The sequence below is a fragment of the Hyposmocoma kahamanoa genome, unplaced genomic scaffold, assembly GCF_003589595.1.
Source record: "Hyposmocoma kahamanoa isolate Upper Pololo Valley unplaced genomic scaffold, ASM358959v1 65, whole genome shotgun sequence".
Taxonomy (NCBI): domain Eukaryota; kingdom Metazoa; phylum Arthropoda; class Insecta; order Lepidoptera; family Cosmopterigidae; genus Hyposmocoma; species Hyposmocoma kahamanoa.
Window position 1 is genome coordinate 18,043,494 of NW_020653853.1, and position 25,942 is coordinate 18,069,435.

The 25,942-nt window shown below is 35.7% G+C and overlaps 1 protein-coding gene across 1 annotated transcript in view; it reads left to right on the top strand.

Annotated features, from left to right (window-relative positions):
- Positions 1 to 5,125: 5,125 nt before the first annotated feature.
- The window catches only part of LOC113231390 (short-chain dehydrogenase/reductase family 16C member 6), a 27,103-nt gene continuing 6,286 nt past the window's right edge, over positions 5,126 to 25,942 (top strand). The window contains exons 1-4 of the mRNA XM_026465691.1: positions 5,126 to 5,238; positions 15,575 to 15,855; positions 20,826 to 20,941; positions 22,431 to 22,550. Of these exons, the coding sequence (XP_026321476.1) occupies positions 15,585 to 15,855; positions 20,826 to 20,941; positions 22,431 to 22,550 (507 nt within the window). The 5' untranslated portion in view covers positions 5,126 to 5,238; positions 15,575 to 15,584. The remainder of the gene's footprint in view (positions 5,239 to 15,574; positions 15,856 to 20,825; positions 20,942 to 22,430; positions 22,551 to 25,942) is intronic.

Below are 25,942 nucleotides of genomic sequence, written 5' to 3' on the forward strand. Positions count from 1 at the left end.
TGTCGTATTGTGGTAGTTAACTATTAACTATAGTAATGCTCACACTACTGTTTGGTGGCAGAAATAGTTATGACGTCAGCAATTTCTCAGTCGAACTCTTTCACAAGGAGCTCCATTACTTATTTTGTTATTATATATTATATTATTGTACTACTACTGCTTTCTTTTTTTATAATAACTAAGTGACGGGACGAATGAATCGTGCGCCCGATGATAAGCGACACGCCTGTCCATAGCAGTTGCATTACCACTCAAGAGCTTGAACCACAGAGATCTGAGGGGCACTGCCACTTCGCCCGACACCTTGAGACATAAGTTGACAAGTCCCACGTGCCTGTAACTTCCCAAGCACCCCTACATTACCGCTTGGCGGCAGAAATAGGTAAGGTTAGGTACTTCCCTGGACGCATTCTTGCACACGCAGGTCTACTGCTACTAAAATATAAATATTTCTTTCGGCTCGGGAACTGAACCCGGGATCTCTGCATCGCAGTCCAGTATGGTAGCCGTTCGACCACGGAGGCAGTTCTATATTATATGTCTGCCTTTTGTGGGCTACCACTTAGACTACCACATAGCGCCGCGGTAGCCCAAGTGATAGCCCATGTAGAGCCGGGTGCAATGAATACTCTGGCGCCCTCTAGTGTACTCTACTCTCTTTGTAGCTGTAGAGCTCCTTGTGAAAGAGTTCGTCCAGGGAAGTACTGCTACCTTACCGTGAGCGTTACTGCGTTCCGGTTTTGAAAGGTAAGAGTGCTGGTGAAATTACAGGCACATGGGACTCGTCAACATATGTCACAGGGTGACGGGTGCGGTGGGAGTGCCCTATCTTTGCGATTTAAAGCTCTGAGTGGCACTGCAACTGTTATGGACAGGTGTGTTGCTTGTCAGCAGGCGCATGACTTGTTCGTCACGTCATTTGATATCATAAAAAAGTAAACGCGCGATCAAAAAAGAATATTTACAGTTGTATGAAAATGGTGTAATTATAAATGATGTTGGGAAGCAATAGCCCGTTTATTTCGCTTGCGCCGCGAGCGACCCAGGCTCTCTGGAGGCGTCATCGCGAGCGGCCGGCGCTCGGGGCCCCCTAAGGCCCTGCGCCCATGTGAGCCGGACACCCTGCACCATAGAAAGCCGGCACTGCCACCACAATCGAGGATATAACCAAAAATCTGGTTATATACTCGATGGCTACCACAGACGAATTAAGGAGCGTATTGTGGATTGTTACAATTTGAAAACTGTGGTTCCCATAGAAAAAAATTTATTGTCATTGAACTACAAAACGTTTACCCATAACAAAGTTTTACAACTTGTAGTTCCATGATAGTAAATTGTTATGGGAATTAGCACCTGTGTCGGATCTCAGCCAACAAAGATTTGTCGGAGTTTACGGGTAATAAAAAGTGAAAAAAAAACTTTCATAAATATTTTATTATTAAATTTATAACAAAGCACTTGAATAAAGTGTTCTGTTTTACATGCCTAACCTATAAGTATAGTATATATAGTACCTACTTTTGAAACAGTCTCTAAAGTCTCAATTTTCCTGAGATGTTCGAGACGGTTTTTTTTCCAGCACGTGTTCTTTGCCACATCCTTAGAATAATAACGCATAGAAACCTAGCCCACACACGCTAAGTGAGGCAAATTGAAGCGCTCCCAAAGGGCCTACACGAGCGGGCGGGCCTTCAGTGCTCAAGGTCAACTTGCTCCAGAATTTTAGCTAAAAATGACGAAATATGCGGTAAATGAGTGTAAAAATACGTCAGACAAACATAAAATAGATACTAACATCACATTCCACAAGGAAGTAACGCGTTTCAACTTGTATTTTTATATAAATATTCACTAAAACCGAAAATTAACCTACTACTAAAACTAGCCTACATGAATTTTATTTTTGCCTCACTTGTGACCGTTCGTTTGATATGAAACTATCATTCTATGCATTATTATTCTAAGGCCACAATCCTTCTCAACGACAATTGAAATGCAGATGGAAGTGTCGCCAAAACAGATCATATGAGCCCAATCAAAAAGTAGTTGTTGTACACTGTTGAGGATGTCCTCCCATCTGTCTGCCATTTCCAATATCTTAAGATAAGCTTAAGTCACCGTAACGTTTTAATTTCATTAGAATTACATTTATGTGCCAAGTTTTATTGAAACCTGTTAAAGGACATTGGGTAAATTCTATAAATCAGATTCATGGTCTAATTTGCTACCCTTAGAGGCAGAATATTTTCTGCAAATTTGAATAGAACCGCTACTGTGGTGTTCCCTTTCCAACAAAAAATAATCTTCGAAATCAGTTCTCAAATACCAGAGTAATCGCGTAATATATACGGAAGAAAATCAATATCATCTCCTTGTTTGAAGTCGGTTAAAAAAATAGATATTGATAATTTGTAATTTTCAAATTTTATTGAATGTCACGATGTTTTACTATCATGATATTCAATTGTTTTTTGTGAAATCACTTCACTATGTCCATTGACTTACAATTATAACTATGTCATAATTATTAATACAAAGAATATTACAGCAATATCTCTAGTCAGCTGCTGGTAGCTGTAAAGGTAATGGCTAAGTGAAGAAATATATTTCTAATAGATGGCGCTACGGCAAAAAAGTCGTTAAAAACCAAATACAAAGATCTGCAACAAACACACAGTAAAATTTGTAAGGTCTAGTAACCACTAGTTCCGTAGCTCAGTGCGATCCAGAGAGCATCTGACACGGATTGCTGGTTCGAATCCAGCCGGATCGAATATTAATAATAAATAATAAAATAAATAAATAACGCACACACTCAACATAGCCCCGCACTAGGCAAACCCTGTGTCGCGGGTGCCATGGACACACACATAGACAACCACAAATTACACCCAAACTCACGAGAGAAATAATTGTAGGCCATACAACTATTTCTCTCGGCCCGGGAATTGAACCTGGGACCTCTGCGTGGCAGTCCGGCATGGTAACCGTTCGGCCACGGAGGCAGTTAATTACAATTATAATATATATATTATAATATATTAAAATTAATAATAATTACAACAGTTATTGATAAGTTCATAAATGAAGTAGAGAAACTTAACAAACGAGAACTACGTACAGATATACTTTGTGTCCATAGACCTGTTTAGTCGTCTTTCTTAAGATTTCTAGTTGTCCCAACAATCCCACTTATTTGTTTTATTATTCATTTCTTCGCCTCATGCGTACGATATACCAAATTTGTCTACTATAAGATTTATTGTAGATTTTCTTGTGACATTCTAGCTATGTAAGTGAAGAAGTTCTTCAACAAATTTACTACTGTTGGGAAAAAGGTAAAAAGAAATAGCACTATAAGTGTAACTTTGAAACTGATTCTCAACTAAAATTCCAGAAAGTCAAGGTATGTTACAAACCATCGAATTACACAAAACACTTTTTTCTTTTATTGTTATACATGACAGGCAGATGACTCCATTCCACCTGATGTAAAATGGAAAATGGAATCCAAACGTGAAAGAACTTAGTGCAGTGTTGATTCAATCACTGCACTAAGATCCCCTAGCCACCGCCACCCTGCATGCCTACAAGATGGTTACCTATCAGTAGTCTGAAATGATATTTTCCAAAAACAACGTTTGCTCGAATTTTCATAACCTCAAAAGTAATTTTGAGAGGAAAATGTTTTTTCTTTTGAACCTAACCGAACCTAATCGTGTCTTTGCGATAAACATAAAACATATCCTGAAAGAAGAACGGTCTCTTTATAATTCCATTTTCGGTAATAAAAATTCGAACAAACGCTATTTCGGAAAAAAATAATTCGAGTTTGTGATAGGTTAACCTACAAGATGCCTCTTCACGCCGCGTTTGAAGGGCCTCATATCATAAGACGGACGGTATACGTGTCATGGAAGGGAGTTCTATTTCTCAATTTTGCGACAGAGGAAGGTGCCACCAAACCATTTAGTTCGCGATGGAATGCGGCTAGTTGTAAAACGGTGACTACGGAGGCCAGCACGCGAGGATCGGAGCAGGGAAGGGGACCAAAATATCAAATTTCAATAGTCAGTCTCTGGTCTGACTGCAGTAATCTCGAAAGATATACAACATACAAAAACAGAAAGCAGCAAAGCGTGTGGATAATTCTGCAATGATGATGAATGCGTTTTCTACGGGAACGGAAACGCGTAATAGATTGGCTTAAGTTGTGTACTTGAAACTTGTTTTACATTACGAGTGAAGTAACTTCCTTCATATCGTTTTATAATATTATAATAGGTGTACTCGGCATGCATTGCAATGCCACTGAAAACGTGTGAAGGACCCAAACGAGGTAGACTGTACAAAGTTAACCATTTAACCCTATCCTGTAAGACCTAATATTTCAGAAACTTATGCGGACGTGGTCAAAACAACTCACGTAAGTTTTATCGCAATCAGGTTATAAAGCCTTAACTCTCGGCTTAGAGGAAACCCGTATCCAGCAGTGGGATCTTATACTACATAAAGTTTAATAACACATACGTCGATGATTTATAGAAAGGGTGTAGACGAAATTTCGAAGATTTTTCAAGGGAGCATGTTTTACGGCTGTTTTAAAATATTTACCTCCTGTTTAGAAATTCATTTTAAAACTTAATTAACTTACAGGACATCGATATCAGTCAAAAACAGTTATTAAAAGAAAAAAAGAAAAATATAATAAATGTCGCGTACGCCCTTTATATAAAACACCGACGATATACACAAATGCGCGCACATACTCGCGCACGAACGCATACAAGGTCACTCTCTCTCTCTCTCTCTCTCTCTCTCTCTCTCTCACACACACACACACACACACACACACACACACACACACACACACACACACACACACACACACACACACACACATACACACACACTCACGCTCTCACACTATTCCCCAACGAACAATGTTGTGCATAGATGAATATAAACTCGATATTAATAATAGTTCTACAACCTAGGACATCGATCTCTAGGAAATTAAAAATGCATTTCTTTCTTCACTTGACTAAGTTGAGCAAAAGGCGGTATCTGAGTACCGTTAAGAGAAAGCCACTAACAGTAGAGCGCGGGCACGGTCAGTCGCACGACCGGCGTGTGCGCAAGTGGTACGCTTAGAACAAAAGTGCGTGTAAATTGTTTACAACTAACGTAAACAAAACGTGGCTATTGAACTTAAGGATTTATCTTATTTGGCAGGTGAGAATTTGTTACTAAATATGTAGATATTTGTATACAATGCAGTTCTGATAACGTTATTTACATTTACGTTTTTCTATACTGAAACTAACTAAATTTTTTTGTTTTGGTTATAATAACAAAAACAGGTCAAAACTAAAAAAAAATGGGTAAAATACACATACAGGCACACTTAGCGGAACAAAAACGTGAGAATAAACCTTGATATCTAATTATTACGTATTAGATATAAAGTAACAGATTAAATTAACATTATTTAACATCGAATTAGTACAGCCGTAGTCTCTTATTGCAAAAAAAATTTAAAAAAAAATTTGTTTTTTTATTTTTTTTCCTATTCATAAAGTCTATAACTTTTTTAATTATAACATTGATTACATGAAACTTTAATAAATAAGAAAACTGCGTCAACTAAAGTTTGCGGAATTTACAAGAAGGCAAAATCAACCTCGTACCACTCAACAAACCTTTATTAGTAGGAAATTAAATCAAATAAATGCAAAAAATGACACTATTTCTTAATTTTCAAATTAGACTAAACAACCAGGCTTTTGAAGAAACAATGTATTTTTATTTATTATTTTGGTAATTTTGGAAGTATTCCTCTAAAAGATTTGTGTGTATACACAAGCTTATTTGAGCTTCCAACACCTAAACTAGCAAAAAACTGGGTACTAACCTTTAAGTATACTTAAAATAATAAGTTATCCATGAATTTTCCTAAAATGCGAACAATAAAATAAAAGATCTGCTTTAGGAGTTGGAGATATTCTCTTGCTTGAAAATCAACACCAAGCTCGTAAAAACATTAATGTCGCCTTACTTTCTCAAACTCGTGTCTTAAATCACAAAGTTACTGTTTGCCGTCACTGGAATAATCACTCTTTTTAAGATACCAGTTTGAGAAAGTAAGGCATCCATTTAATACTTATCATTAGGACCTAGTTTTTTTACTATTTACGTACAACATTACTAATTTATAGTATAAATATGTTTTTAATGTAAACATATTATATTACAAAGTTATAATGTCCCCAGATACCCCCACCAACTGACAGTTTTAAACAAAAAATGGAACATTTGACAATATAATGTTTTATAAATGACATCTCTATTTAATAGGTGTTGTTGATAAATACATAACATATTGCAATCGGATAATAAATTATTATTTCCACACAAGTAAACAGGCAACTTAAAAGATTACCCAGAGTTTGTTATATATTTTACATATAATAATAATAATCTAAAATAAGAATAAATCCTGACTTGAGTATGACAAGTCAGGACTTGAGTATTGCAGTGAGCACTGAAAATCATACTGAAGTCCTTGCCATTAGGGTCGTATTTCCAGTGCTTGAAATCATACTCAAGTCTGCTCAAATCCTGACTTGAGCATAGATTAGAGTTCTGGAATACGACCCTTAGGGTATTATTCCAGTTCTAGAAAACGACTACAAGAGTCGTTTGATAATCTCTTTGTTGTCAAAGTCGTGTCCTTTCAAAGAATTGTATGAAGACCGACTACGTACGCGTATATGGCGGATGAGGATGGGACACTTACCAAGCTAACTGCAATTGTTTTTTGTCGGCTTCGTAAAGATGTGTACGGTTTGGTATTATCGTGATGCAATGTAATGCCTTTACAATTTACTATTTCTGGGCATTTTTCACGAATAATCTAAAAACTTTTCCGCGTATCGTTGAAATGCGCGGTAAAATATATATTTTTTAAATGATCATAGACAATATAAATTTTTTTTTGTTCAGCTTTTTTTTAGTAAAATTGCAAAAACCCCACAAACTTTTTGGTTAACCCATTATTTTAGGAAAATTCATGGTTTTATTACTATTGTACTTAGTTATACATATTATAAAAATGTAAATGCCAAAGTGCCATTAAGGCATTTCCAAGTTTAGAAAAGAGCACGAAATGTTTAACAAAGTCAAGACGAGATTTATTAAACCACCACATTTACATCATTTAAGATCAGTAAGAAAGAGAGGGAAGACAAACAAATGAAAAGAACAAAACTGCCGTCCACTGACTAAAACGCGGCTAAGTGACAAATGGTCAAATATCCGATTTAAATAGCAAAAAATAGAGCACAAAATTCTCTTTTAAAAACAGTTAAAATTAGTTAACTTGTTCGACTTATCGGAACTAACTAGCTAGCTAACTAACCCTAACTATGCATAGTTGAAATATCATTAAACAATTTCGATATTCTAAAACTATGTTATGGTTTTTTATAAATAATCAAAAAAATATTTTGTCACAAAAAACTAAATAAAAAACAAGGTAAAACAAAATATTTAGAGTATGATCTTTCGCGTGATGTGTGTCGTTTGAAAGAGACGTTTGGTCGTATCCCGCCTAAAAGTTTGAATCAAAATCAAAATGACTGTGTGAAATAGCCCACATCTGCAAAATGAAAACTTTTTAAATGAGAGTTGTAAAGATTCTACAATCGAAATTAGTCGATAACATTTTTATGCTTAAATAGTAGAGTTATAAAATTTGTCATATCGTCGTCTTAGCGTGAAAACTTCGGAAGGATTCCTATGTAATTTTTCAGGACGAAGATAACAATGTGATATAAAATGTAGTAAAGTCATTAATGTTTGTAATTAGCATTTTAATTAGTTGAATTATACCTCTTTTATATTACTATAATAATATATTTCAGCAAGAAGTTTATAAGTTGTTCGGCAACAAAAATCAGTAAAAAGAAAAACTGACCTTGTGAAGATGCGTATACGAGGTTTTCACTCTAAGGCAACGACATACACCATGTGTTTCATGGATGTAGTTCATATTATTGTTGTGACTTTCAATATGTTAAATGCACTTTTGACGTTTGATCATATGTGGTTTTATTATACGCTCTTTGGCCCAATTAGGGTATGGTCTCTACGCACAAATTCCTACAGAATTATATAGGTACGTCAAGTTTGACACTTAAATTAAAATCTACGTCTAAAGTGTCAAGCAAGATGCTCTTGACTATACATGATGAAGACATAATAGCACCTTAAAATACTAACAGAAAAAGTGTATAGTTCAATTCAGAATTTCACATTAGATGTGTGATAACATTACAAGAAGACGTATCGGCCTAAACCACTTTCTTTTTTGCCCACTTTCTGTGGTTAGATACAAGGTAAATTCAGTTAATGACATTAGGGACAACCTTGACTTTCTAATATTTGAAATACTTGTTCGTTGAGTAATATAAAATGATACAAATCATTTGCTAATGAAACGATTAATATGATAAACACAACACAGACAAAGGAATTCTTCAGTCACACTTTAACGAATAATCACACTCTATAAATAAACAACAAGCACATAGTTTTTATTCCATAAAATAACTTTATTCCTAAACGAAAATATAATTAAAAAATAAAAGACAAAAAATGGCGGGTTTTTGTCGTTACAATTTTTACACAAATAAATTTTCAGTCGAAGTACTATTACGTTTTGACTTTCTTAATTATTTGTTACCTAATATTATTAATATACAAAATAAAAAGAAACAAATACACCATACTGTCAAAATACAATGAATTTCTTAAAAAGACCTTTCTCTACACTGTAAAATTCATTAATTCATCAAGAATTCGACTTTTCGGATATGCACCTACTTTGGTGTAGGTACAATAGTTTAGAATCTTCCTGCGTTTCGCAACGCCCAACCACAAACTATAATGTAAATAATCTAAGTAATTTAGAAATAATAGCTATAAATCCCCAAAGGATTAAATTTAATTGCATTTTAACTTATGCAATTAAATTCTTACATTAATTTATAGACAATGAATACAACGTGACTTGATTACTAATTTGATTTTCAAGTTAGAAATGTCTGGTTTTGCAAACACACAATGGGAACTGAAAAAGTACCTATGCGCATTTGATGTAACATTATGTTTTTTTTATCTATATCGAAAATGGCTGACCCATGCACTTGATGTTTTAGATAGTGGTTTTATAATTGCGTGAAAACGTGGGCTACGCATTTTTACATAGTTTATTTTTACTGATTTTAATTGAAACAACACTTGTAAAGTTCTTTGTTACATATATTAAGATAGTACCCGAAATATGTATTTTTATGTCTAGTGGTAAGCGATACGCCTGGCCATAACAGTTGCAATACCACTCAGTGTTTTAAATAAAAAAGAGGGGTACTGCCCCAGCACACTAACACTACTTCTTGGCGTCAAAAATAGGTAATTACGCACACACTCATAGCCCCGCACTAGGGAAACCCTGTATTGCGGGTGCCATGGACACACACATAGGTATACAAACACAAATTATTCTCAAACTCATGAGAGAAATAAATGTATCTGTATAATAAATGTGTATGAATCGAACCCGGTACCTCTGCGTGGCAGTCCAGTGTGGGAACCGTTCGCCCACGGAGGCAGGAAAGGTGTTAATGTTAACTACAAATTTACAATATTATATAAACCACACTTATATCTTCGTTTCTGAAAAATTGCTTAGAAATCTGTTACTAAGTATACATAACGTGACCATACGTCCCGCCTTTAGGCTTCGTGTCCCGCTTTCACAAAACAGAACACACGTATAAATTTAAATGCGAAAAACCAGACATCGTGCACCAGACTACACAAGATTAGTTCTTTCTTTAATTTTTTAATTCATTGAAAAATGTTTCTTTTTTTAATTTTTTTTTATTATCAAACATTTCGTAACCATCAAAAACATTTCTTTTATTTTTAAAACAATAATATATTTACAGGCGTTCTGAGGGGAAAAAATAATGGTCAGGTAAGGTGTACACTATGAAGCGATAAGATCGAAAGAGGAAAGAAAGACACCGGAAAGATTTAGTGCGCTCGGTGAGCGCTTTTTGCGTTTAATTAGTAAATAATTCCAAAATAGACGAGTACGAAGCAATTGGATGAAAAATATTATGCCAAGTTTATGTATAGAGCGACAGATATTATCCTCATATCTACGTAATATCACGTTCTCTTACTTAATTTGGTCATAAAAACTAATTCATATGCCGCGACCGCCGCCGTAATTTTCTACTCGCTGGTACTCGAAAGATTTCGTGCTTCATTTCCCATGCATTTGATGCTTAACGGCTTGCGTTGTGGGCGCTGGATGAGGAAGTCCCAGATTCGATGCCCGGTAGGACTAATTCGAAAAACGAATTTTTCTTTCTGGTTCTGGTCTGAGTGTTCTGTGTAGTGCCCATAAATATATTTATAGTTGTGCCCCAAAGTGAGTTCCGTTGCTCTGGTACTCATACTATAGGGAATTTCCTAATATGAAACGTAATTGGTGATTATTGTTGTTCTTATTTACCTAAAGTACATAAGCATTCGTTTATATATTCTTGTCTTTTGCGAAGCAAATATTCGATATTTCGACGGACAGTAGGGTTATGTATTTATTTATCGGTCGGTTATTGTATAGACAATTGAATAAGTAATAGTTGTTTAGTCAATATTTCAATTGATTTCTGCACTACAGAACGTAACTCTTTACAGTAATGATGTTTCTAGAGATGTGAATAAGTCATTTTTCGAATTAGAAATTTTACGTTGCAATAAATTAATGAAAGAATAAAATATTCTTTTTTGCACAAAAAATACGTAGGTCATAATGAATTATTATATATTGTTAAGTATGGAGCGTTAGTTGCTACTTATTTTTCTAATTTGGAATAAAAACCAAAGTACTTGTAAAATTAACGCGGTTTATTTTAGCCTTAGAGGATGGAAAAAAAATTTTGTAGGAAGGTACGGAGACAATTTTGATAGTAAAGAGATCTTATAAAATGCTTAGATTTACGTACGTTCAGCCTAGTTTAAGATTATAACAAATTGACGAGAATCTATTTATCCTAATATATTACAATTATTAACTACAAAAATACAAAGTATTCAACATATTAATTATTAATATAATTATAATTGGACTCAGAAACTTAAAAATTAATAACGTAGGCATACTACTGTATTAATAATTTTTAAGTGTTTTTTGTTTTCTATATTGTTTGTGTCTGATGTCTTTTATTGTTCCATAAATAAATAAATAAAAAAATTACAGTGACAATGTACTGTAATTTAGTCTCTGTACAAGTACTGTACAGAGACTGTACTTCCCTGGACGAACTCTTTAACAAAGATCTGCATTGTTCTGCTATCACGAAGGGTGGCTGTTCACGCATGAAGATTCATTTTTGTTAATAGCGCCTAACTTTAATTTAGGAGCAATTATTTTAATGGTTAATTTTGCTATTTCTTCAATTCAAGGCGTTTTTCTCTCGATATACTTTGAGTAGTGAGAACCGATTATTATTATCTCCAGTGTCAAGTCCTGTATAGTGGCGAACTAGGGGATATTTCAATAAAACTTAGCAAATACACGTAATTCCAGGTACTTTTGAGGTCGGTTTTTTAGTACTCTGTACTAAGAATATATTTTATTATTTTTTGTGTATGTATGCTACGCGATAACTCCGGCTTGTGAAACGATTTTGGTGATTCATTTTTGATCGTACCCTCAGTGGTTTCCATTTAAAGAAAATATTCCGCTTCTAAGGGTACTAAAGGGCGAACTAGGGGGTGAATCCGGTTTCGCGCACTTTCCGGTAACCGATTTCAATAAAACTTGGCAAATAGATATAATTCCACGAAATTTTGAGGTCGTCGGTTTTTTTAGTATTCTGTACGGAGATAATGATACTTACAAAATGCCGAATCGAAAGATGTGCAGCCCCCACTCCATAACAAGCCAGATAATTTTCGGTACCTAAATCATAATTACAAGGGAAATGGATGATTTCTATGCGTAACCAAGAACCGGTTCACGGTCACTACTAGACATTCTATTGACATAATTATCCATGTAGAGCAAAATTGTAGACGCTTGCGCAAGTGCAATTCTTAGCACTGGCCGTGGCTAATGGTAGCTTGTGAAACTGAGCACAAGTTGCGAGCGCGTAAATTTAAAGTTTTCATACCGCGATGATTTTTGTAAAATTTTATTTAGTAGCAACTCTTTCACTAGTGAAAGAGTTCGTCCAGGGAAGTACTGCCACCTTACTTATTTCCGCCGCCAAGCAGTACTATTAGCTTTACTGCATTCCGGTTTTGAAGAGTAAGGGGTGTTGGTGAAATTACGGGTACATGTGACTTGTCAACTTATGTCTCAGGGTGACGGGCGCAGTGGCACTGTTTGCGAAAGTTCTGAGTGGTACTGCAACTGTTATGGATAGGCGTGTTCTTAGCTTACATCAGACGCTCGACTTGTTTGTCCCGTCATTTAATGTTATAAAAAAAATGCTTCGTGTACATCGAATAGCCATGGTGGCCTAATAGTTTGACCTACCACCTTTCAGGTAGGGGCTGTGGGTTCAAAACCGAGTTCGCACTTCTGAGTGTTTCTCAAAATTGATATGCGAGATTTAATTTGAAATTACCATAAGCTTTTCGATGAAGGAAAATATTGTGATGAGACATGCGCGTCGAAAAAGGTTCACAACCCAACTCAGAAAACGTGTGATGTACCCAACTCGCAATGGGCCAGCGTGGCGGATTATAGCCTAAGCCCTCGCCTGATGGTAGACCCGTGAAAACGAAAATGAAAATACAGTATCTTATTAACTGCCTCCGAGGTTGAACGGTTACCATGCCGGGAGAAATATTTGTATGGCCTGCATTTATTTCTCTCGCGAGTGTGGGTGTAATGTGTGGTTGTCTGTGTGTGTGTCCATGGCACCCGCGACACAGGGTTTTCCCTAATGCGGGGCTATGATAACGTGGGCGTTATTACCATTACTATTAACTGTGCGAAGTGATTCACTCAATTAATGTCAATTACAAAATAATGAATGACCAATTCAACAAAGTGGCAAACACTTAATCCAAAGAATTGAAATTCAAAACGAGTCTATGTTCTTTCTTTGATATCAAATCCATCGGAAATCTGTGCTATTTCCCCCGAATATTCGTGTTAAAACTAAACAGGTTGAAAAAGTCGGGAGAACTTGAAATTAGGGAGAGTCGGTAGCAATGCCAATATTATTCTACTACTACTATTGTTTTATAATATCTTTTAAAATGTTCTATATCACATAGGCCGAATGTCAATTCCCCTCCGTCTTTCTGTTTTTTTATCACAATTGTGTTCCTTTATTTATTTCATCCTAAATTGCAATTTGACATTTGAAATTTTCGCCTCAATTATCTCAGGTCACAGTTCGAAATCCGAAAATTGGGCTTAAATTTGCGTTAAAAAAATCTGTTAGCAGCCTTAGTATTACACAAATTTCATTTGTAACAGTCGTTCGTACAAATACACGAATATTTCATCAGAGAAAATGAACAAATTTGCAGACAAGAAATTCTACTCCAATACCGTCATATAAATATGGAAGCATAACGCTTCGTTCTAATTCTGCATCTGCATAATTTAGATTACATACGAAGATATAAATAATTGCAACATATAATAAAGCGATTTCTAATTAGAATGTCAATTCCTTGAACTCTTTTGTAGGAGACATCGTGTTTTAACTTTCGTGGTTACTTGGTATACATAATGGAATAGCGGAGAATGAGTGTATATTACTAATTGTACATATGAATCGTTCTGCAATAACCGAATCTCATGTATCGACGACTGTTAAATGTGGAACTATTGAAATAATGAATAGTACTGAATTCCCTTAATTATATATTTTAACGGAAGAATTATTTTAGAAAAATATTTTAACAATAATAATTGGTGAAACATCGTGACATTCAATAAAAACTTAAAAGTTACAGTTATTCAAGCAACATCTATAGTCAGCTGGCTGAGCGAAGAAAAGCTTTCATAGATTTTTCACAGATGGCGCTTTGTGAAAAAACTTTCAAAAACCAAAAACAAAGATGTGCAACAAGCATATCTTATCTATCTATAGAAAAATTCGTAAGGTCCGCTAGTTTGTTCCGTGGCTTAGTTGGCACAGCGTCTGCCACGGTTTGAAGGACTTTTTCTTAGTGTTCGATCTTTGTACAAATAATTATTACAAACTAGTGGAGTAATTTCATGAAAAGAAATTAATATCATGTTGGTCAAACACCTTTGATTTAATAAAAACTCAAAAATTACAGACATTCAATTGATTTTACAAACTAACAAATAGAGGTCCACTTTATGGAGAGTAGTACTCACCGTCTGTAGTATACACATCAACAAAATAAAACAAAAATCATAGATTAAGTGGTTACAGTATTTGGTGTTGGGGCTACTCGTAAGTAAAAATTACCAGAGGCCCCGCTCTTCCAAGTTACATTTTTAATATCAGTAAATAAACAAATGAAAATAAATAAACAAAGTACAAAAACTTAATATGCAAAGGAAAACAAACCTAATGAATTAACGTGGTGTGTGTGCGTGCGTGCGTATGTGCATAGATATAGATAGAGAATGAAGAGTTCGTGTCGTGGACAATTATACTTTACAATTTAGAAAACTGCAGTCCAGCTTTGTTGCGAAAATACATAGTATGAAGGTGATACGTGAGACACCTAGGTGACGATTTTCAAAGTCATAATAAGTTAAACATTATCAAAATTAAACAGTGCCGAAATAGTTATTTTTGATACAAGTGCGGAAAGTTAGTCATTATTCACGAGTCTCGAGGCATCGAGACAAGTGAAAATGACAAATCCGCATGTGTATCAAACGACGTTTTTTATTACATTTGCGAAAAAACTACATTGAAAATAAAACAAAACAGTATTTAAAAAAAACTCATTTTCTGCTAGTAAATTAAAATAATGAAATACAACCACTGCAACCATTATTTAAAAGTCTATGGAAATGTAGTTCTAACGTGCTGTTTTTGTTTATTTTCTGTAATATCGGTCTGTAACCACTTTTCTTATTATGAAGTCCTGGTACTTTTGTTTAAACTTCTTTAGGAACCCGTGCACGGTAGTGAGATACAATTTATCTGTAATACATAAAACAAATATATACATAAAAATCTCGCCTGTCACCCATTCAGGGGTAGGCAGAGACCTCCACTCGATACGTTCATTATATAGTATTTGTAAATAAATATAAGTTTTAATGACGAAATGACTTACGTCACAAAGCACATAAATATGCAATAAATATACAATCTCTTTAGTTCTATGTTTAAGACTTAAAACAACAGTAAATTAAAAAAAAACTGGAAAAGTAAAAAGCCAAAGTGCGAGAAATCCAACTTTCCGCACGATTTGTAGTGCGTAAAATACCACGTTTTGAGCAATATTAAAAAGATTTAAACTCTTAATTTTGTTACAGATCCTGAAAAATGCTTGAAGGCACAAAGATTCAAACGCCATCACAAATGACAAAAGTATTCGACATTGCAAAGGACACAGTCCTATTCCTCCTTCTATCCTGCTATTACATCTTGGAGTCTTTATTCTGGACTCTAGTACCTAATGCAATAAGGCCTATGAAGAGTTTGAAGGGAGATGTGGTGCTGGTGACCGGGGGTGCTGGCGGAGTGGGGAGGCAGTTGGCGTTGAAGTTGGCAAGACTGGGAGCAAAGGTTGTTATTTGGGACATTAGTAAAGAAGGTGAGAACAATATGTTTTACGTTTTGGTAATAATGTGAAATCTAAAGGAAAATACCACTCACCGCCGCATTTGATATAAATAATGGAAATGCGACAGTAAAAAACAAGTTCCAGAAGCCAGTTGTAAGAAGCCACGAATGAAAAATCATCAATTATTATTCGAAATTGATAGTAATGGTTATATTTATAAGCTTATTAATAATAACATTTTAATGAGAGAAAGCATAATACCTAAGATATTTGCAGTAAAACTATTTTTCCTATTTATTGCCGTGTATTTGTTTCTAGTTCTTTATACATCCCGTGGTCTCGCCTGACTGAATTTGAAATCTAAATTTTTTTGGATAATTAATTGACGAGGGACTCGTCATAGAATTAAAAGATAAACAACGTCAGTTTGTAAGAAAATAGTTTAATTTCCAGTGAACTTATTAACTAAATATATATGAAAAATAAGTTTTATAAAAAATAAGTTCCACTTATCCACATTCGGATATTTCAATCAAAATTGGTATTGGTAACTAATATATAAAAATATCCGAATATCCAAAAAATTCGCATACCAACAGTTTTGTTTTTAGTTTACATACAAACTTCGGAATCATTCAACCAGTTTTCATCATTTATTAAGAAACTCTATAAACGTCTTTTCAAATTTTACTGTTAAAACGTATTAACTGTTAAGATTAACTTTTAATTGATTACTTATGTACAGTTACGATTTTTCTAAGCAGACATATACATGATTTTAAGAATAAGCTATTAACTTCAATATAAAATGTAAGTAATTATTATTATTAACTTAACAAACGTTATAAGAATACTTTATTGCGTAAGCACCGAGACACACATGATCTTAAAATTAAAATACAATATTATTAACTTTAAACTAAAATACAGCACTTACAACAAAAGTTAAAACATAATTATAATGATTAAAACAAAATAAAAATAAAAATAAAAAAATTAAAAATGTAATAATAAATGCGTGTCGCGGCGCACGCAAACGGGATTTGCTCAGCTATTAGCTACAGGCTCATAGATTTCAGCCTGCAGCGCTGGTTTTCAGCAAGCCCTTTACAAAAACAGTTCCGGAAATCGGAATCCTTTCAATTGGAACAGCGAACTATAAAAATAAGCTATAAAATTTCGATACCTTTTGGGTCTTGGTGAAATACATTGTAGCAGTAGAGCTCCTTGTGAAAGAGTTCGTCCAGAGAAGTACTGCCGCCTTACCTATTTCTGCTGTCAAGCAGTAATGTGAGTATTACAGAGTTCCGGTTTTGAAGGGTAAGAGGGTTACCTATCAGCAGTACGAAATGACATTTTCCAGAAAAAACGTTTGCTCGAATTTTCATCACCTCGAAAGTAATTTTGAGAGGAAAATGTTTTTTTCTTTTAAACCTAACTTAACCGAACCTAATCGTATCTTTGCGATAAACATCCAACATAACCTGAGAGTTTCATAACAACGGTTTCGTTATGATTCGGTTTTCGGTGTAATGAAAATTCGAACGGACGTTATTTCGAAAAAAAAATTCGAGTCTGTGGTAGCTTACCGGGTAAGGGCGCCGGTAAAATTGCAGCCACGGGGGACTTGTCAACTTATCGACACCTGCAATTAACACTACGCCAACTTAATTTTTTACGAACTTAGTTTTTTATTTCACTTTTGTTTCTTTTTTCACAAAATTCGGGGAGAATAATATTAGAAAATGAATATGGCTGTGTACAAAAATAACAGAAAATGGCCAAAAAATAAAGTTGGCGTCGTCATCATTGGACGTACCGTTACGCCCCGGGGTGACGGGCGCAGTGGTAGTTACCCCTCAGATTTTTGCGAGCGGCTCTGCAACTGTTACCTGTTACCATCAGGCGCACGACTTGTTCATCCCTTCATTTGGTATCATAAAAAAATCGCTTACAAGATTTATAGCTCTAGGATAAAAACAACTATCTATAAAATAAAAAAAGAATTCTTTCTGTAGTACAACAGTCGCATGTAAGAATCAACAATGCGATAACAATTACCGTTCTTTTGTAATCGGCAGCGGATATTTCTTAATCATCGTAACTACCATAACCACAAAGTGGCATAAGCCACTTGGGTCATGCGAAGTCACGTTTTAAAAGTTTTGTACATGGCACCGCCATGCATACGTAGTATAATGCTAATTTCAAATGTCTTGTCTGCTGGTACACAACGCAGCTGTAAAGAAAAAGCGTTGGAATTGGCAAGGCGTTGGAAGTTGTCTTGTCATATCTTAACGGTAGAATTCAGAAAGTAGACATAAATGGAGTGACCTCTTTGGGTTCTCCGGTAAAAATGGGTGTTCCGCAGGCCTCAATACTTGGACCTTTCTTATTTCTCATGTATATTAATATCTACCAGTCTTTGTTAAGGACCTTTGTGAAATAGTATATTTTGCTGACACATCCTTGATTTTTAAAACAGACGGACATGACGTTAACTATGTATGACAATATTAACGATACCCTTTCAAAGGTAGTTTATTGGTTTAATGTAAACAATTTATTGCTAAAGACCTTGTTAATAAAGCCGTCTTTTTGGAAGTGACCTTAGATGGTAAACTTCAATGGTTTCCACATATACCTTTCTTGGCCAGCAGATGAAACTCTGCTGCATACAAAGGCCGTAGAATACGTGAGCTTACCGATGTTGCTACTGCTAGACTAGTTTACTTTAGTTACATCCATAGTATAATGTCCTACAGGATTCTCAAGTGGGGTAAAGCGGCAGATATACAAACCATATTTGTGTTGCAAAAACGAGCGATTCGTGTACCGTTTAGGTTCTCGAATTTCTCTCAGAGAAAAGTTTAAGGAGACTGGTATCATGACTGTGGCATCACAGTACATTTAGTCAAATATTTTGTATACCCTTAAAAATATACATAATTTCGTTAAGAAAGAATATCCATATCCATAATAATATCCATAATATTAACCTTAAAAGTAAGTCCAAACTCATGGCACCACGATTTCGTTTAACTAAGGTAAACGATTCTTTTATGGGGAACTATACGTTTTTACAATAAGATTCCGGAGCATGTTAAGATTACCTTTCCCTAAGTTTAAAAGTTATTTTAAAAGTATTTTAATCGAAAAGTCATATTACAAAATTGTAGACTACGTGTTAGATAAAGATGTAAAGGTAGACAACATGAGTCTAGGATTCCACACAGATATGATTCAAAATGTATTCCATAGTTTTGGTTCAGCTTGTTTATTTGAAAAGAGCAATCCGTAGAGTTTCTTGCTGGTTCTTCTCAGAGAAGTCGGCACAGTGAACAAACAGTAGCTTAAAAAATGACGTTTTCAAGTGTAAAAATTTTACTTATGGCATGAATGAGTATTAGACTCTGTCTTTGAGAGCATTATATTTTGATACCTTTAATAACCGGCAACTAAAGCTGTTATCAAAAATGAGTTAAGCAAAAGGATGTTTGATCAATTCGTATTTATCCTACTATCTGTTTTCCTTATATTCTTCGATAAAATTGTATTATAGACATCTATAATGAGTCTGTAAATTAATCCAAAAGTACATACAATCCCAGGGCGGGGTCAGATCTGGGGTTTTTTGTGCAAAAACAAAATATTCAATTTAGTACCTTATCCGAGCGGAATGTCTAAAAATGAGATCTTTGTAAGAGTGTCTTTGAGAGATAAGTTTAAAGATATTAAAATATCAGTAGTTTATGAAAACGTTATTAATGTTAAGAAAAGTTTTATTTTTTTTTTAATGAAAAATTGTGACAGAAAAATAAATTAGCCATTCTTGACAGCCGTCTTCATAAAGTCTCAAATTCATTTAGGAGACAATGTATACGCTTCTATAATAAGATTCCGATTGATATTCAAAATTTGCCATTTACGGCTTAAAACTATAGTAAAAGAAAAACTTTATACTAAAGATTATTATATAGTTTCTGCGTTTCTACGTAGTTGGATGACAAACAGCCGTAGTAATGACCTATTTAGCTCTTGCAGGTAGTCTCGATCTAAGATGTTTAAATTAAATATTGTAATGATAAATATATTCAAATGTATATTTACGAAGAGCAACCCCTAGAGCAGTGTTTCTTAACCTGTGGCCCATGGAACCCTAAGGGGTCCGTGTTATGACCGCCAGGGGTCCGTTGCGAGTCTACCTAACGTAATGGAACAGCGACCGTCACACTAACTATTCAAAGTTTAATCGCAAACAATATAAGCTAGTAAAAGCTAAACCTAGTTTTTTATCTTTCCGAAAAGGGTCCGTAGGGTCTATTGACATTTTGAGAGGGGTCCATGAATAGAAAAAGGTTATGAAACTTTGCCCTAGGTTTCTTGCTCATTATTCTCAGGGGAATCTGAAAGTGAGCAGTAGAGCATAATCAGTATGACGTTTTCAAGTGTAATTTGCTTATCGATAAAAAGAAGATTATTTAACTTTGCCTTTGAATCGGGAAACGAATAACTTATTAACGTAATATATAATGTAAAATATAATGAAACATTTAGTGGTGTAATGAGAAAATAGTAACGTTCTTTTGAAAAAATGAAATAAAATCTGTTCAATAAAAACCGAAAGTTTTAAGAGAAACAAAATTCTGTAAATCATGTTTCTAACTTGCGGTAGGTCAAAAATATAAACGCCTGCTATGCATTGGAAATGAAACTATTTTTGTCAGATCCAAGTCATGATGTATAATCTAAAACAGTGAGCCTTGACCATGAGACATATAAAAAGCCCGAAACAAGTATTTGAAAAAACTAATATGCGAGATTTACATCAGCAATTAGATCCTGTATAGCAATTCCCATATGTTGCTGCGCATTTGAATGACTAACAAATTTAAATTACTAAGAATTATAAACAAAGTTTCATAGCTCTTACACCTTCATTATAGGGGCACAATTTTTCATTATCTCAGTGTTAAAAAAATCTTCGTTTTGTTTAACAGGATTACAAAAAACATGTGAAGCTGCTAAACAAGAAGGATACGACATCGCTAGCTACGTCGTGGACTTAGGTGATCGCAATGCCACTTATGCAGCTGCCGACAAGGTTAAAAAAGAGGTACATAACCATTCCATTTACTTTAAGTCCAAACCCCAGCTTACAGTACTGTACTGTTATTAATCACAAAGATCTAAGGAGTACTGTCGCCACATCCGTGGTCCTGAGATATAAAGTTGACAAGTCACCAGCAACTTTACCCTTCAAAACCGAAAAATAGAAATATATATTACTTCTTGGGGGCAGAAATAAGTTTTGTAATAGTATTTCCTAGGATAAATTCTTACACGAGGTTTTCTACTGCTAGATACTAAATTCCAAATAAAATAAACCTCTACTCAGAGCATTTGCGCACTACGTCCGAGTCGTATCTGGGGGTCTACTCTCGATCTCCGTCCGACATCCGTCCGAAACAATTACTGCCAAATAAGCAATACTTGACCAAATGAAAAGACGCGTGATGCGAATGAAGCTTCATACTGGATACTTGTCTTTTAATTTTGTCGAATATTACTTATTTGACAGTAATTGTATCGGACGGATATCCGACGGAGATTGAGAATAGCCCAGTTCAGCAACATGATTTTGTTCCTGGAAACTGCGTTTTTTCCGAGTCGAGGCGCATAATTGCGATTCACAACTGGCCGATCGGAAACTTTTGACATTTCTAATCGGAACAATAGTTGATTTAACTCACAAATTAGAAAGATATAGTAGGAATCAGGTTCATCTTCTCGCTCAGAAACCCATCTGATTTCGAGACTACCCGGTCGGATCAATTCAGATTTGAATCAAAATCAGGACACCGATTCCGAGAAATGACGGTCCGAAATGACACAGGTGTCCGAAGTGTCATTTTATCTCTAGGTGTACAAACGATATTCGTATTTTCTGTGGTTCGAATCAAACTTAGCGCATAAGTGACATCCGAAGTAGGGTCCGAGTTTCTAGATATGTATGGTCTCGGATTCCGGACGAATAAGTATCAGGGGGGCTACTCTCGATCTCCGTCCGACATCCGTCCGAAACAATTACTGTGAAATAAGTAATATTCGACAAAATTAAAAGACAAGTATCCAGTATGAAGCTTCATTCGCATCACGCGTCCTTTCATTTGGTCAAGTATTGCTTATTTGGCAGTAATTGTTTCGGACGGATGTCAGACGGAGATCGAGAGTAGACCCCCAGGTGCAGTCGCGTTTGTGTATTTGGTGTAGTAACTACCAAGTAATCTGCGAACTGTGAATAAGATTGTCTTATGAAATATACGCAAGAGGTAATATCTAGAACAGTAATATAATATCTCGCACTGTAACGAATCTCAACCGTGCGTATTCAGTTCATTCACCTAATTCCAATATGTATGTATGATTGATTTTCTTGGTCCTAACAATGAGATGTTTTGTAGATTTTCTTGATTGTTTCTTAAAATAGGTTATAAATATGTAAAACTGAAATGAATCGGTGACTAGATCACGATTTACACATAGAGCTCGTGTTTAAAGTTTCCCCATCAGGCAGGCACGAAAGTTTTTTATTGTAATTGCAGGTGGGCAAAGTTGACGTGCTTATCAACAATGCTGGCACAGTCTTCGGGGAGACCTTACTGGACCTCACAGACAACGCAATCGAGACTACTTACAAAGTTAACATCCTATCGCATTACTGGGTAAGAAACATAACCAGATCTTATAGATAGACGGTACTTGAAAGCCGACAATCAATTCACGCTCTGGCTCATCAAGGTACAAAGTAGGTACAGTATAATAAACGACGTTAACGACTGACAGGTGAGCGGTTTCAACATAATATGTGAAATGATGTGTTGTATTTACCTTGTACATTGAGTATGTACACAAGGTTAAATAACGGTTGTTTACAATTGACGGACGATTTCAAAATTTGGTGTGGACACGCTCTTATAGCATATACGTTTGACAGGTAGTAGGTATTTTTGATGCGATTGTTTGAACACGGCATCCATGAAGCTCAGGCCATACAGAGGCGGTACAGCGGGAAAAGCGGTCCGCGGAGGTGTGCCACAAAGCAGTTCAAAGTCTAGTTCGCGGCGGAATAACGGAGCGAAGACGGCCAGTGTGACACCAAAAGTAGCCACGTTTCATTTTCTACACAGATTTTAAAGAAGACACCACATCGCTGTCGGATAAAGAACATTTTTTTTTGCTTTTATTAGCGCTACGGAAGCAATGCAAAAGAAATTTCGGGCGAATTCATATTGAAAATTTATAAACATACACTCAAGAGTTGTTGTCTGTGTGGCCAGAGGATTCGCCTATCCGACGGTACTTGAACTAGTTAAACAGTTGGAATATGGAGTTATAGAAAGTGTCATCAGGTTTAATCTCTCTAGTACATAGTACTTATAATAAGATATGGCGGGTAACTCCATACAAACGTAGTAGCGCAGCTTGTATGTGTGAACGCCCGCTGCGCGCACTGTACGAACGCACACATTCACATAATCTCACAGTGCACTCGCATTACATAACGCGTGTCGTCGCGCGCGTCATTTAATAAAGAATTAATGCAAATCATAAAAAAGAATGAATGCGTTCGCTTTGTGTTTAAAAAGTGACATCAAATAGTACACGTGTTTGTAGTTGTGTTCATGCTTGTTTGGACAAGAGTGACTCAAACTGGTATAAAAATGTCAATACACATGTACTGTACTTAATGAAAATCATTTCAATATAGCATGGGAATAGTGTGATGAACACCTTCATTTTTTTAAATTATGTTTACAATTTATGGGTACAACTAAAATAATGTGACAACCCTACGCTCCTAGCGAAGTGTAGGCATTGATGCACCGGACAGGCGGGTTGCTCTGTCTATCTCATTATACTATGTGTATGCTAGAGTAATCTTCTCATAGTTACCTATACAGGATTTCTTAGTTGAAATCTAGGTAGGTACCTAATTAATACACTTGCACATCAAGCTGATTACGCATTGTGAGTTGCAATTAATTGTAATTGCATAAAAAATGCAACAAAGTTGAGTTCTTGAAATAATATAATATCGTCGTCATCTGCCTATTAAGTATACTTACAATTGCTATGACGTATCTCCTAATTAAGGTACCGAGAGAAGAAATACCTAAATTTCTCACCACAAGATGGCGCTACGGTCCGCTAGTTCGTTCCGTGGCTTAGTTGGCATTGCGTATGCTGGAAAACGATTATTTTCTAAGTATTCGATCTTTGTATTAATATAATTATAACAAACTAATGGAGTAATTTCACAAAAATAATTTAATATCATGGTGGTCAAACATCGTGGCATTCAACAAACTTAAAAATTAATATTGAAGGTCTCTTTTTTTATGATACCCTGTCGTAAAAAGATGGCATCATGGCACTGTTACAGTCATCCTGACATATAAGTCAAGGCTCATGCACCTAGCTGTAATTTTACCCTTGAGCGTGAGACACACAGAAAGCGGGTACGGATCGCGCGCGTATCGGGTCGGGAACGCGGCGGGTCTAATTCTCTATATTTACCCTTATATGGACGGCAACACACCGAGCGCGGGCGGATAATAAATACACTGAATTAAGACCCGCCGCGCTCCTGACCCGACTCGAACCCGACCCGCACCCACTCTCAGAGTCGTATTCCAGAACTGTACTCAATGCTCAAGTCAGGATTTGAGCAGACTTGAGTATGATTTCAAGCACTGGAAATACGACTCTAATGGCAAGGACTTGAGTATGATTTTCAGTGCTCACTGCAATACTCAAGTCCTGACTTGAGCATTGAGTAGAGTTCTGGAATACGATCTCATCAGGGCCAAAAATGTGTAGGAATTTTTCTTGACCTTCAAAAGGCATTTGATACAGTCTACATTCCTGCTCTTCTTTCTAAACTATATAACGTTGGAGTCAGAGGAGTCGCCCATGACATATTTAGAGACTATCTCACTGACCGTTGTCAAAGTATAATGATAAATGGACTCAAGAGCGATGAAGCTCGCATAGAATACGGTGTCCCGCAGGGTTCTATAATTGGACCAACACTTTTCTTGGTCTACATCAACCAGTTATGTGATATAAGTCTTCCTGATTGTAAAATTTTTACCTATGCCGACGACACTGCTGTAATTATCCACGGCTCGAATTGGACAGACATAAAGTCAATAGCAGAGAATAACCTGATCATTATCAATCAATGGCTGACACAAAATCTACTGACTTTAAACCTTTCCAAAACAAATTTTATCCCCTTCTCTATACGAAATAACACTCAACCTCTGCCAAATTATAACTTGTATGTTCACTCAAACTGCAACCTTAACAACTACTGTAACTGCACCCCTATATCCCAAACCCCTAATGTAAAATATCTTGGTGTCCACATTGATAAAAATTTAAATTGGTCTCTTCAAATCGACAAGCTTTCCATGAGAGTTAGGCGCCTTATACACATATTTAAAACACTTAGACAGTCCGCTGATACAAGTACATTAAATATGGTATACTCTGCTCTTTGCGAATCAATCCTTACCTATTGTGTGCCGGCCTGGGGCTTTGCTGCAAAAACTACCTTTATCAAAGTTGAGAGAGCACAGAGAGCTGTTCTCAAAGTTATGTATTCCAAGCATCTCAGATTTCCTACAAATGAATTATATTCGCTATCTAGAGTTCTGACTGTCAGGCAGCTCTTTGTGCTCCGCACAATCCTACGTAAGCACCTCCTGGTACCCTTGCCGGACCCTTCGAAAAGGAAAACTCGCAAGGTCTGCCCTGTTCCTCGGCATAAAACTAAGTTTTCAACTCGACAATATCATATATCTAGTTCCATCCATTACAACTGTGTAAATAATCTTTTGAACATCCACAGTTTAAACAAATTTGAGGTTAAAAAAAGATTGGTAAATTGGCTTTTAAATCAGAACTACGACGACACAGAAAATCTTCTCGCAACCGGCTCCTAACACACATTCATTCTCTCACGCACACATACACACAAACACACACTCACCCACACACACCACACACACACACACACACACACACACACACACACACACACACACAC